This window comes from Rhinoderma darwinii, chromosome 13, assembly GCF_050947455.1.
Source record: "Rhinoderma darwinii isolate aRhiDar2 chromosome 13, aRhiDar2.hap1, whole genome shotgun sequence".
NCBI classification, from domain to species: domain Eukaryota; kingdom Metazoa; phylum Chordata; class Amphibia; order Anura; family Rhinodermatidae; genus Rhinoderma; species Rhinoderma darwinii.
This window is the reverse complement of record NC_134699.1, coordinates 64,115,094-64,130,345: the sequence shown is the minus strand read 5'-3', so window position 1 is coordinate 64,130,345 and position 15,252 is coordinate 64,115,094. Positions and strand designations below refer to the sequence as shown.

The following is a 15,252-nucleotide window of genomic DNA, read 5'->3' as shown; positions in this document are numbered from 1 at the left end:
GTGAAATATCCATACCTTTCTCCATGTTCATCTCCTTCTCAAGAAAGATGGGGGAGTCTGGTATTTGTGGCAGTGGGGAACAGTTAGTGATTGTCCGAGACACTAGGCTTTCTCTTTTGCTTCCATTCAGCCTTAGGACCCAGTGATCAGACATGGCTGAGCTTGTGGAACCTGCAGTAAGATCCAAAAATAAATAAGTCTCTAGCAAGTTCATAGACCAGACTTGATTATACACAAAACAGACCAAAATCTACTTAAAGTCTCCTTCGCATAAGCTCAACGATTACCTGGAGTTCTCCACCATAAAAGTATGGATGGTCAAGCTTCTTCACATCACAAGATCCATAACCCAGCTTGTGATGTGGACTACATAGACTATCTCATATCTGTCTGCAAAGCCCAGTGTATGGGGTATGGGACGAGGACCGACAAGTTAAGAACAACTCCTTTCCTCCTCCCAGCCATTAACAAGTCATACTGGCCACCATGAGATATGAAGAGACAAAAACAGAGATATACAAAGTCATAAGAGCATGACCATACCTTTAACAGAGCTGCTGGCAGACCAGGCTGGAATTGCATTCCTCTTTTGGTAGAATAGTAGATAAGCCCCTCGGGTGCAGACATCATCCTCAAGAACGTGTTCTACATTACTGTCATCGTAGCTGTACCAGCGGGCATCCAAAGAGTTCCTGCAGTAGGCTGAGGGCACAAGAGGATACAGGATATTTGCAATGCTTTACTATATGATTCCCACAATGGTCAGTGTATCATTGTTCTGAGGGCCACCGAGTGAACCAAGGTGATTTATGAGACATCAGGATGGCTCACCTGTGTAGTGACCTCCTTGTAAACTTCCGTGGTGATTACACACTGCATACAAATCATACAGAACATCCAGGTGCCCATTCTCCGGTAGGTATGGAGGCTGCTTCCACGATGGCCATGGTCCCAAGGGGCGTTTGCTGCCCGGGCCCCTCTTAACCACGTGTGGTGCCATATCCATTCCTGCCAAGGGGAACTTGACTAAAGTAGACAATTTGTTCCTGCGGCCACCGACCTGACGAAACCTCTTGAGATGAATGATAAGAATATCCGGGAGAGTCCATAGACTCAGTTTGACTGTACCCTGCTGCAGCACCTTACAGTGGGGGCACCTCCAGGCATCATCTGGAGCCAACTGTGGCAGAAAGGGTTAACGTAAGACAGGAGTTACCAAAATTCTATTGTGATATTTAAGGCGTCCCTACTTGTTGTATCCAATAGCAACCAGATTCTAGCACATGATTGGATGATCTGTACTATACACTTCTGTAAATATGCCGCTATGTATGCGACAGACCTATAGGTTGCCCCTCACCTGTTCTTCCTTAGTATACAGCTGGAAGCACTCGTCCAGGGTGCAGATCTGCTGCTGGTGGTCCAGTTGTTGGTTCCTAACAGATTCATCATCCTGAACCACTTCTTCCTGTATATTCCCAAATAATCTTCAAGAGAGTCATATAAAGTTATAAGTCAATGTGTATATGTATGATTGAATATGTATGTGTGTGTGTGTGTGTGTGTGTGTGTGTGTGTGTGTGTGTGTGCATGCAGGTCTGTGTTTATTCAGGTGTATGTATGCAGAGGTGTGTTTTCATATGCAGAGGTGTGTGTGTGTGCGCGCATATATGCATTCAGGGGTGTGTGTGTGTGTGTGTGTGTGTGTGTGTGTGTGTGTGTGTGTGTATATATATGCATTCAGGTGTGTGTGTGTGTGCGTGCGCATATATGCATTCAGGTGTGTGTGCGCGCGCGCGCACATAAATGCATTCAGGTGTGTGTGCGCGCACATAAATGCATTCAGGTGTGTGTGCGCGCGCGCGCACATAAATGCATTCAGGTGTGTGTGCGCGCGCATATATGCATTCAGGTGTGTGCGCGCGCGCATATGCATTCAGGTGTGTGTGCGCAAGCATATATGCATTCAGGTGTGTGTGTGTGTGTGTGTGTGTGTGCGCGCGCATATATGAATTCAGGTGTGTGTGTGCGTGCGCATATATGAATTCAGGTGTGTGTGTGCGCGCGCATATATGAATTCAGGTGTGTGTGTGTGTGTGTGTGTGTGTGTGTGTGTGTGTGTGTGTGCGCGCGCGCGCATATATGCATTCAGGTGTGTGTGTGCGCGCGCATATATGCATTCAGGTGTGTGTGCGCGCGCATATATGCATTCAGGTGTGTGTGTGCGCGCGCGCGCATATATGCATTCAGGTGTGTGTGTGTGTGTGTGTGTGTGTGTGTGTGTGTGTGTGTGCGCGCGCGCGCATATATGCATTCAGGTGTGTGTGTGCGCGCGCATATATGCATTCAGGTGTGTGTGCGCGCGCATATATGCATTCAGGTGTGTGTGTGCGCGCGCGCGCATATATGCATTCAGGTGTGTGTGTGCGCGCGCGTGCGCATATATGCATTCAGGTGTGTGCGCGCATATATGCATTCAGGCGTGTGTGTGTGTGCGCGCACGCATATATGCATTCAGGCGTGTGTGTGTGCGCGCGCGCATATATGCATTCAGGTGTGTGTGCGCGCATATATGCATTCAGGTGTGTGTGTACGTGTGTGTGTGTGTGTGTGTGTGTGTGTGTGTGTGTGTGTGTGTGTGTGTATATGCAGATGTGTGAGTATTCAGGTGTGTGTGTGCGTGTTTTCACTCTCACATACCTCTCTTTGGTTTTGGGTTCCCATTCTATAGCCAGCTTCACATGAGGTGCTCCCCCAGTCCCGCAAAGTTGCAGAGCCCTATTATAATCAGAAGAGGTAATGTCAATGACAAGGGATCTTTAAAGTCTACATTGATACTTTACTTCACATTGTGCACTTTCACTACCATTTCTTATTAATATCCCACCCTCAAGTACTTTGCTGTAATCAGGACTTGGGTATTTCCATGGCGGTTCATGGCAGCACAACCTTTTCGATAATTCACATGTTGCAAAATATCCTTCATGTGACAAACTGTTGCAGTACCGCAAATAGTCAGTAGGTGGCAGTCACAGACTGCATTGTCTGCAAATAACCCTTCCAGCCCCAATACAATCCAATATCTCATACAGTATTACACTATATGATTAGGTAAAAGTGCAGATTACTCCATGAGAAGACAGCAGACCCGGGATTATTTAGGGAACTCCAAATCCTGTCATTGCCTCATTTTTGGCAAATGGGTTCAATCACATTTTAGTAGGGCCTGATATGACATATATGTTACACTAACCTGTTCACAGACGGGTGTTGAAGAGGCCGGGCATCCTTGGATGACAAATAACAGCTGCTCACTGGCGCCCCAACCACTCGGATATTAAAAATCACTCCTCCGTTCTGTAGGGAGAGAACAGAGATAAAATAAAGTTCCAAGAAGATGACAGCAAGAAGCCACATATTATCATTCCCTCTTATCCTAACCCCTGTGTGATGCTTTGCTAGACCCCACAGTCTTTTAAAAGGTACATACAGGGAGGTGAGTGTCGCTCCTCATCAAATAGCGGATCTTTCCCAAGATGCTTTGCTGCAGTTGATCCCAAGATACTGCCCTCTCCTCTCGTAATATCAGCGGAGGTCCAAACCTGACCAAAGCAAGGCAAAATTTAATTCTTTCTTATCCAAGGAGCTTTCATGCTTTTTATACAGACTATCATGTCAGGTTTTTGCATGGAAATGTCATTTTTCCACCAGGCTCGGTACAGGTATCTGATCTAGAAAAAAAAATTGCCCCCCTGCCTTATAGGAGATCAGCTAAGCTCTCCTGGCATGTGTTGGTCGGCAACCTTGCTGCTTTCAATGACAACCAACAGAATAGTGAGTGCAGCTCTGGAGTAGAATACAGCATGTAACTCAGGAACAGTACAGGATAAGTAATGTAATGTATGTACACAGTGACTCCACCAACAGAATAGTGAGTGCAGCTCTGGAGTATAATACAGGATGTAACTCAGGATCAGTACAGGATATGTAATGTATGTACACAGTGACTCCACCAGCAGAATAGTGAGTGCAGCACTGGAGTATAATACAGGATGTAACTCAGGATCAGTACAGGATAAGTAATGTAATGTATGTACACAGTAAGTCCACTAGCAGAATAGGGAGTACAGCTCTGGAGTAGAATACAGGATGTAACTCAGGATCAGGACAGGATAAGTAATGTAATGTATATACACAGTGACTCCACCAGCAGAATAGTGAGTGCAGCTCTGGAGTATAATACAGCATGTAACTCAGGATCAGTACAGGATATGTAATGTATGTACACAGTGACTTCACCAGCAGAATAGTGAGTGCAGCTCTGGAGTATAATACAGGATGTATCTCAGGATCAGTACAGGATAAGTATTGTATGTACACGGTAACTCCACCAGCAGAATAGTGAGTGCAGCACTGGAGTATAATACAGGATGTAACTCAGGATCAGTACAGTATAAGTAATGTAATGTATGTACACAGTGACTCCACCAGCAGAATAGGGAGTACAGCTCTGGAGTAGAATACAGGATGTAACTCAGGATCAATACTGTATAAGTAATATCATGTATATACACAGTGACTCCAGGATCAGTACAGGATAAGTAATGTAATGTATGTACAGTGATATCAGCAGAATAGTGAGTGCTGCTCTGAAGTATAATACAGGATCTAACAAAAGACTGAAGTAGTGATCATGGAGGCGGGGATTTCTCTAGATTTCCTGTCAGTCATCACAAAGGCTGATAACAGGAAGCAATTAAAATGATTAGCAAATGGACTGCTAGTGTCCCTTTAAGTTATGTAAACGTACCTAATTGCCTGCTGACTCCCATTTTCCAAATTGCACAAAAGCAGCAAAAGTTTAGAACTTGACGCCAGGAATTCAGACGAGATGGAACCTCCTCCGGGTGACTTTGGCACATCTTGATCAAAGTAGCGAGGGGAGGAAGGAAGGCTATGAGGATACCCTGCAAAACAGACGAATTAAACCAGTTTATTTTATACAACTGCCAGTAACTCCAGCCAAGTAAAAAAAATTCCCCTAGAAGATTTCTGGTTTATTGCTTGTGCAGCCAATATAATAAGATAAGAATATATGATAAGACAATGAGATCTTACTGCAGATGTTCCATTTTATGGTAACCAACAGACTTTTTTCCAAGTTGTCACAGCCCCGCCCACTGTTTTCATTATTCCAATTTGTAAATAAACAAAAAACACAGGATTCGAAAGAGGAAATGATCAAAATGTAACTATTTTAGTCAAATCATTTTATTTTACCCAATAACTAAGGTTTTTTATTTTCAGTCGAGATATCCTTTAAAGTGGGAGCCTGGACCTACCTGAGCTCCTACTAGAAGCTGATAGTTTGTTTAATGGCGGAGGGGTCTGAAAAGCGTAGACCGGGTCTCCTTCAGCAATTGTGTTCAGGTCTTCATCATCGGAGAATGATCTTTGGAAACCGCTGGAGTGTAACTCCGCCAAGATCACCTGCAGGGACCGGGAACGGATAAAAGTCAATACAAATATTTTTGAACCTTTTCAGGACCAAATAAAAGCGGACAATTGTTAATCTTGCCGTTTCAGAACGAATACTTTTTGTATTTTTTGCATCAATTCAGCAATATGGGGTTTTGTTATTTGTCTTTTTTTCAAGACGCACCCTTTTGGGTAAGTATAAGTTTAATTTTTTGGAATTACACCTTTTACCTTTACATTTTTTTTTACGTTGTTCATCGCAAACCTCAAATAAGTGTATAGCTATATAGTACATGTTATGTCAGTTATGGGGAAACAAAATAAGTGGGAATTCTATTACTGTACATATAGGCCTTTACAAGAGACAGCTCTGGGGACCTTATAGTTGATGATGGCAATGAACAGGTTAACTGTCGGGATAGGAATTTTTTCCTGTGTCTAAAGCTATGATCACACGGAACTTTTTTTGCCGTCAGCAGGAAGATTCCTCCTCCCATTCACTTCAATGGGAGGTTTTGGCAGAATCCGCCTGAAAATCGGGCAGGACACTTATTTTATCCGCTAGCTGAAAAAAAATCAGCTAGCGGGAAAAAGAAGCATCTGCCTCCCATTGAAAGGAATGGGAAGCCGTATTGTGCAGCAAAATCCGCCGCAAAAATCTGATGTGTGAACAGGGCCTTACAGCTGTCCTCCCCTCCGGTGAGGACGCCGGCAAAGTGGCATAATTGAACGCCAAGGTGCCTTATTTACCTAAGGCCTCTGACGTACTGTTACGCAAGGGTGTAGGAAAGGGTTAATGGTAAAGATTGTCCAGGAAGATATCAAGACTAATTCTAACGAGTGTCCAGCCCATAAAGACATAATTGTTGGACTATCGAAATGCCAGATTAAAGGAATATATAGTCATTTCTGTAAAATTATAACACATTTTACCTGATCTGAAGGGACTTTGCCCTGATCGGCCACCATCTGACGCAGAGATGCAATGGTGCCAAACAAGGGCACAGCCAGGCCTATGCGCAGGAACCGCTGTTGCTTCGTTTGGAAAACTAAAGTAACATTCAAAGCTCTAGAAAAAGGAAAAAAAAAAATGTAGGGGGCATATACTTTTGATCCGCAATGTCAAATTTGCCTCGTTAAGCCGGTTTCCATTCCTCCACTGACATACAGCTGCATAACTAGGCACAATGACCATTCATGACCCTGGGAAAGATGGGTAATAACCTCCGTTAGAGCTGTTATGGCGGCCATATTGATCACACAGCTTTCCTAGAACCCCATATAACTTGGATTCGGGTGGATTTCATTTTTTACAAGTTACGGTAATAGAAAAAAATGGATGTAAATTGTAAACTTCGCTGAGAAAGAGAAGTCCCAATCTAAAAAAATTAAAAAAAATCCAAAAAGCACATTCAGTCAGTAATGAAGAAAAAAAGGGTAAATAATAATAATGACAATTACTGTAATTAGTAATCCACATAATAACAGCTCTGCAGGCTCATAGTCAGGCAGCTTAACCCCTTCCATTCCCTTTTCTGATTCTTATCAAAACGCAGACATGTGAGTGGGAGTCAGTAATTTTCAGATATGTCCTGTATAATTTCATACGACTGCACTAATTACAGACCGCCTACCCACTCGTGGCAGATCCTCTGAGCGTAGCCTGAATTTTTGGTCCATTTGTTACTTCTGAATAATAAATCTCGATCAGTAACATACAAACTTCCTAGGGACTATTATTCCGAAATCTGCATTGCGCACTTTGTGTTCCTAAACGTTCAAATTCTTATGATTTATGACAAACAAAAAACACCGGTCAAAGAAAAAAACGACAAAAAAAAACCAAACAAAAGCAGCCAAAGGGGATCTTGCAATATAAAATAAATGACAACGATGATATGTGATGATTACTTCAAGTTTCACAGCAGGCTGTAAAGAGAGGCATTTTTGTCAGTATACTGACATCTAGTGGACAATAAGGAAACTACAATATTTCATGATTGTTATAATGGTCGCATGAAAGCCTAAAACAAAACAAAAAATGTTTTAAAAAAAAATGTAAGGCTTTATTCAGACGAACGGGAAAAACGTCCGTGCAACGCGCGTGATTTGCACGCGCGTTGCACGGACCTATATGTGTCTATGGGGCCGTGCAGACATGTCCGTGATTTTTCATCAGCGTGAGTCTGCTGAAAAAAAGTCACGACATGTCCGTTCTTTCGGCGTTTTGCACGCATCACGCACCCATTGAAGTCAATGGGTGCGTGAAAACCACGCATGCCGCACGGAAGCACTTCCGTGCGAACTGCGTGATTTGCGCAAGAGCTGTCAAAAGGATGAATGTAAACAGAAAAGCACCACGTGCTTTTCTGTTTACAAACATCCAAACGGAGTGTCTTTGAGATGAGCGAACCCGGACAACCGAACCGAACTTCACCGGGTTCGGCTGAACTCGTTTTGGCCGAACCCGGCAAAAAAATTTCCGGTACGCGACGTCAGGAGATAGTCACTGTCCAGGGTGCTGAAAGAGTTAAACTGGTTCAGCACCCTGGACAGTGACTTCCGATCACAATATACATGAACGTGTAAAAAAAAAAAAGAAGAAGTTCTGACTTACCGATAACTCCCGGCTTCTTCCTCCAGTCTGACCTCCCGGGATGACAATTCAGTCCAAGTGACAGCTCCAGCCAATATCACAGGCCAAGCACAGGCTGCAGCGGTCACATGGACTGCCGCGTCATCCAGGGAGGTGGGGCCAGATGTCAAGAGAGGCGCGTCACCAAGGACGCGTCACCAAAGCAACGGCCGGGAGGGAAGTTCTCGGTAAGTACGAACGTCTTTTATTTTTTTTATTCACAGGTTGGTGTATATTGTGATCGGAATTCACTGTCGAGGGTGCTGAAAGAGTTAACTGCCGATCAGTTAACTCTTTCAGCACCCTGGACAGTGACTGACGTCGACTAGCATCATCTCTATGATGGCGGCTGCGCGAAAATACACGGATGACACACGGAGCTGTCAAGTGGTTTTTGCGCGCGCAAAACGCTGCGTTTTTGCGTCCGCAAAAACGCCACGTTCGTGTGAATCCAGCCTAACATATATTTTTTTATACTTACTTACCTTGTCTGTCGCAGTGGGATGGGCAAAGAAATGCAGAGGAAGGGGTCAAAAGTGTCACTCTGCTTGTGGCAGAGTGGACAGGTGAGGGAAGATCTGAAAGGATACAACCATTAATACTGACCTGCAGAATATAATTCACATAGACAATAATAGAAAGACGTAAATTCTATATTTAGACGATATGGAGGCTGACGAGGTGTTTGGCAATAGATAATTACAGTTGTGTCATCTCGTTAACCACTGGGAGAGGCGGTCATTTTCTCTTTTTTAGGCAGCAAACAAATGTGTGGTCACCAAATGACATAATTTCTATATTATTATTCTCAAAAGTGGGTCAAGAAGTTAAAGTAAATTAGAAAAAAAAATAATAAACTTTTTTATAATAATGACGAATGTTTTAAAACCCATGTTGTGCCAAAGTTTTGTTATTTAGTTTGTATTATTTTAACTGCCCAACATACCTGTACTGTGCTTGGAAATGCTCTTTTACGAAACTCTGTCCTACATCTGTGGGTGAGGAGGGTGCAGAGCTCCCCGAGCTGTAATCAGAACCTGGAGGCTGCAGAAAAAATAAATAAAAATAAACCAGACACTACGCACTAGCATCAAGATCAAAATCCCTTAACTGGTCAAATCCAAATTCTTGTCAACAGGGGTCAGTAGTGTGGTAGTTATATACGTGTCCATTATACATAGTTGTCCATAGGGGGCAGTATTATAGTAGCTTAATAACTACTATAATACTGCCCTCTATGTACAAGAACAAAACTACTATAATACTGCCCCCTATATACAAGAATATAACTACTATAATACTGCTCCTATATACAAGAATATAACTATTATAATACTGCCCCTAAATACAAGAATATAACTACTATAATACTGCCCCTATATACAAGAACATAACTACTATAATACTGACCCCTATATACAGGAATAGAACTACTATAATACTGTCCCTATATACAATAATATAACTACTACTATAATACTGCCCCCTATATACAAGAATATAACTACTATAATACTGCCCCCTATATACAAGAATATAACTACGATAATACTGTCCCTATATACAAGAATATAACTACTATAATACTGCTCCTATATACAAGAATATAACTACTATAATACTGCCCCCTATATACAAGAATATAACTACTATAATACTGCCCCCTATACAAGAATATAACTACTATAATACTGCCCCCTATATACAAGAATATAACTACTATAATACTGCTCCTATATACAAGAATATAACTACTATAATACTGCCCCTAAATACAAGAATATAACTACTATAATACTGACCCCTATATACAAGAATAGAACTACTATAATACTGCCCCTATATACAAGAATAGAACTACTATAATACTGTCCCTATATACAATAATATAACTACTACTATAATACTGCCCCTATATACAAGAATATAACTACTATAACACTGCTTCCCTATATACAAGAATATAACTACTATAATACTGCTCCCCTATATACAAGAATATAACTACTATAATACTGCTCCCCTATATACAGGAATAGAACTACTATAATACTGTCCCTATATACAATAATATATCTACTACTATAATACTGCCCCCTATATACAAGAATATAACTACTATAATACTGCCCCCTATATACAAGAACATAACTACTATAATACTGACCCCTATATACAGGAATAGAACTACTATAATACTGTCCCTATATACAATAATATAACTACTACTATAATACTGCCCCCTATATACAAGAATATAACTACTATAATACTGTCCCTATATACAAGAATATAACTACTATAATACTGCTCCTATATACAAGAATATAACTACTATAATACTGCCCCCTATATACAAGAATATAACTACTATAATACTGTCCCCTATACAAGAATATAACTACTATAATACTGCCCCCTATATACAAGAATATAACTACTATAATACTGCTCCTATATACAAGAATATAACTACTATAATACTGCCCCTATATACAAGAATATAACTACTATAATACTGCTCTCTATATACAAGAATATAACTACTATAATACTGCCCCTATATACAAGAATATAACTACTATAATACTGCCCCTATATACAAGAATATAACTACTATAATACTGTCCCTATATACAATAATATAACTACTACTATAATACTGCCCCTATATACAAGAATATAACTACTATAACACTGCTTCCCTATATACAAGAATATAACTACTATAATACTGCTCCCCTATATACAAGAATATAACTACTATAATACTGCTCCCCTATATACAAGAATATAACTACTATAATACTGCCCCCTATATACAAGAATATAACTACTATAATACTGCCCCCCTATATACAAGAATATAACTACTAGAATACTGCCTCCTATATACAAGAATATAACTACTAGAATACTGCCTCCTATATACAAGAATATAACTACTATAATGCTGCCCCTATATACAAGAATATAACTACTAGAATACTGCCTCCTATATACAAGAATATAACTACTATAATGCTGCCCCTATATACAAGAATATAACTACTATATATTGCCTCCTATATACAAGAATATAACTACTATATACTGCCTCCTATATACAAGAATATAACTACTATAATGCTGCCCCTATATACAAGAATATAACTACTATAATACTGCTCCCTATATACAATATAACTACTATAATACTGTCCCCTATATACAAGAATAGAACTACTATAATACTGCCCCTATATACAAGAATATAACTACTATAATACTGCTCCATATACAAGAATATAACTACTATAATACTTCCCCTATATACTAGAATATAACTACTATAATGCTGCCCCCTATATACTAGAATATAACTACTATAATACTGCCCCCTATATACAAGAATATATCTACTATAATACTTCCCCTATATACAAGAATATAACTACTATAATACTGCTCCCTATATACAAGAATATAACTACTATAATACTGTCCCCTATATACTAGAATAAAACTACTATAATGCTGCCCCCTATATACAAGAATATAACTACTATAATACTGCCCCTATATACTAGAATATATCTGCTATAATACTGCCCCCTATATACAAGAATATATCTGCTATAATACTTCCCCTATATACAAGAATATAACTATTATAATACTGCCCCATCATACAAGAATATAACTACTATAATACTGCCCCCGACATACAAGAATATAACTACTATAATACTGCTCCTATATACAAGAATATAACTACTATAATGCTGCCCCCTATATACAAGAATATAACTACTATAATACTGCTCCTATATACAAGAATATATCTACTATAATACTGCCCCTATATACAAGAATATAACTACTATAATACTGCTCTCTATATACAAGAATATAACTACTATAATACTGCTCCTATATACAAGAATATAACTACTATAATACTGCCCCTATATACAAGAATATAACTACTATAATGCTGCCCCCTATATACAAGAATATAACTACTATAATACTGCTCCTATATACAAGAATATATCTACTATAATACTGCCCCTATATACAAGAATATAACTACTATAATACTGCTCTCTATATACAAGAATATAACTACTATAATACTGCCCCTATATACAAGAATATAACTACTATAATACTGCCCCCTATATACAAGAATATAACTACTATAATACTGCCCCTATATACAAGAATATAACTACTATAATACTGCCCCCGATATACAAGAATATAACTACTATAATACTGCTCCCTATATACAAGAATATAACTACTATAATACTTCCCCTATATACAAGAATATAACTACTATAATACTGCTCCCTATATACAAGAATATAACTACTATAATACTGTCCCCTATATACTAGAATAAAACTACTATAATGCTGCCCCCTATATACAAGAATATAACTACTATAATACTGCTCCCTATATACAAGAATATAACTACTATAATGCTGCCCCCTATATACAAGAATATAACTACTATAATACTGCCCCTATATACTAGAATATAACTACTATAATACTGCCCCCTATATACAAGAATATATCTGCTATAATACTTCCCCTATATACAATGATATAACTACTATAATACTGCCTCCTATATACAAGAATATAACTACTATAATACTGCCCCCTATATACAAGAATATAACTACTATAATACTGCCCCTATATACAAGAATATAACTACTATAATACTGCTCCTATATACAAGAATATTACTACTATAATACTGCCCCCTATATACAAGAATATAACTACTATAATACTGCACCCTATATACAAGAATATAACTACTATAATACTGCCCTCTATATACAAGAATATAACTACTATAATACTGCTCCTGTATACAAGAATATAACTACTATAATACTGCTCCTATATACAAGAATATAACAACTATAATACTGCCCCCTATAAACAAGAATATAACTACTATAATACTACTCCTATATACAAGAATATAACTACTATAATACTGCCCCTACATACAAGAATATAACTACTATAATACTGCCCCCGATATACAAGAATATAACTACTATAATACTGCTCCCGATATACAAGAATATAACTACTATAATACTGCTCCTATATACAAGAATATAACTACTATAATGCTGCCCCCTATATACAAGAATATAACTACTATAATACTGCCCCTATATACAAGAATATAACTACTATAATACAGCTCTCTATATACAAGAATATAACTACTATAATACTGCTCCTATATACAAGAATATAACTACTATAATACTGCCCCTATATACAAGAATATAACTACTATAATGCTGCCCCCTATATACAAGAATATAACTACTATAATACTGCTCCTATATACAAGAATATATCTACTATAATACTGCCCCTATATACAAGAATATAACTACTATAATACTGCCCCTATATACAAGAATATAATTACTATAATACTGCCTCCTATATACAAGAATATAACTACTATAATACTGCCCCCTATATACAAGAATATAACTACTATAATACTGCCCCTATATACAAGAATATAACTACTATAATACTGCCCCCTATATACAAGAATATAACTACTATAATACTGCCCCTATATACAAGAATATAACTACTATAATACTGCTCCATATACAAGAATATAACTACTATAATACTTCCCCTATATACAAGAATATAACTACTATAATACTGTCCCCTATATACTAGAATATAACTACTATAATGCTGCCCCCTATATACTAGAATATAACTACTATAATACTGCCCCCTATATACAAGAATATATCTACTATAATACTTCCCCTATATACAAGAATATAACTACTATAATACTGCTCCCTATATACAAGAATATAACTACTATAATACTGTCCCCTATATACTAGAATAAAACTACTATAATGCTGCCCCCTATATACAAGAATATAACTACTATAATACTGCCCCTATATACTAGAATATAGCTACTATAATACTGCCCCCTATATACAAGAATATATCTGCTATAATACTTCCCCTATATACAAGAATATAACTATTATAATACTGCCCCTACATACAAGAATATAACTACTATAATACTGCCCCCGACATACAAGAATATAACTACTATAATACTGCTCCTATATACAAGAATATAACTACTATAATGCTGCCCCCTATATACAAGAATATAACTACTATAATACTGCTCCTATATACAAGAATATATCTACTATAATACTGCCCCTATATACAAGAATATAACTACCATAATACTGCCTCTATATACAAGAATATAATTACCATAATACTGCTCCTATATACAAGAATATAACTACTATAATGCTGCCCCCTATATACTAGAATGTAATTAGTATAATTTTGCTTGTACCCTCCAATATTTTTAGCTTTTATAATAACAATAAATAAAAATAAAAACAACAATATTATACTGGTAGATTTTTCTTTTAATTTGTATTTCTTAAAATGATATAAAACAATATCTATAACGGGTAGAACAGATTTCTCGCAGGAGTTCTTTAAATCTAACTAAATGTATACATTCTGTGCAGCCAACTGTAGTAAGGAGGATAAGCTGCCTGCGAGGGATTATGTGCGGTAAATCCAACAAGAGTTTTTTTTTTGTCTGTGTTTTTTATAATTGGGCAACTATGATAAGCAGACGGATGACACCCAAAACAACAGGCGCCCCTCCCCCACCCGCAGAGTAAGGACCTGCTCCCATAACAAGATACTGAGATACCAGCCGATCAAAGTGAATTTTTTTCAGGCGGCATAAGCCTATTTTTATATTTTGACATGAAAAGGGTTAACAATGCCTGTCAGCATTGGGGGGGGGGGTAAAAATTTTCAAGGAATTGATAAAGTGTTGAATGTAATTCTATTGAAGTGGAGGGGGTCGTAAGAGGATTGTTAAGAAAGCATGGTAGATCCGTTAATGAGAGTTCTGCCAAGTACAGAGACTGCAAAATACAAGCTCCTCGCCCATCTGTCTAATGCTGGGTACTGCTAACACTCCGCCGCTACGACATGAGCTCGCTACACGAGACCATATTATCACAGGAGGCTGCCGCATAATGGAGATTATTGAAAACCTTAAAATCAGGGGC

General features: G+C 38.3%; 1 protein-coding gene and 1 long non-coding RNA gene across 2 annotated transcripts in view; one reads left to right on the top strand and one right to left on the bottom strand.

The window, feature by feature from the left end:
• USP43 (ubiquitin specific peptidase 43) overlaps positions 1-15,252 on the bottom strand; it is a 36,587-nt gene that overhangs the window by 3,311 nt on the left and 18,024 nt on the right. Inside the window, exons 3-14 of the mRNA XM_075846958.1 lie at positions 9,060-9,157; positions 8,599-8,691; positions 6,412-6,547; positions 5,343-5,490; positions 4,811-4,967; positions 3,491-3,602; positions 3,254-3,357; positions 2,701-2,778; positions 1,361-1,487; positions 832-1,180; positions 544-702; positions 16-171 (exon numbers count right to left, since the gene is read on the bottom strand). Coding sequence (XP_075703073.1) covers positions 16-171; positions 544-702; positions 832-1,180; positions 1,361-1,487; positions 2,701-2,778; positions 3,254-3,357; positions 3,491-3,602; positions 4,811-4,967; positions 5,343-5,490; positions 6,412-6,547; positions 8,599-8,691; positions 9,060-9,157 — 1,717 coding nt within the window. The remainder of the gene's footprint in view (positions 1-15; positions 172-543; positions 703-831; positions 1,181-1,360; positions 1,488-2,700; positions 2,779-3,253; positions 3,358-3,490; positions 3,603-4,810; positions 4,968-5,342; positions 5,491-6,411; positions 6,548-8,598; positions 8,692-9,059; positions 9,158-15,252) is intronic.
• The window catches only part of LOC142666775 (uncharacterized), a 43,921-nt gene that overhangs the window by 22,419 nt on the left and 6,250 nt on the right, over positions 1-15,252 (top strand). The window lies entirely within an intron of this gene.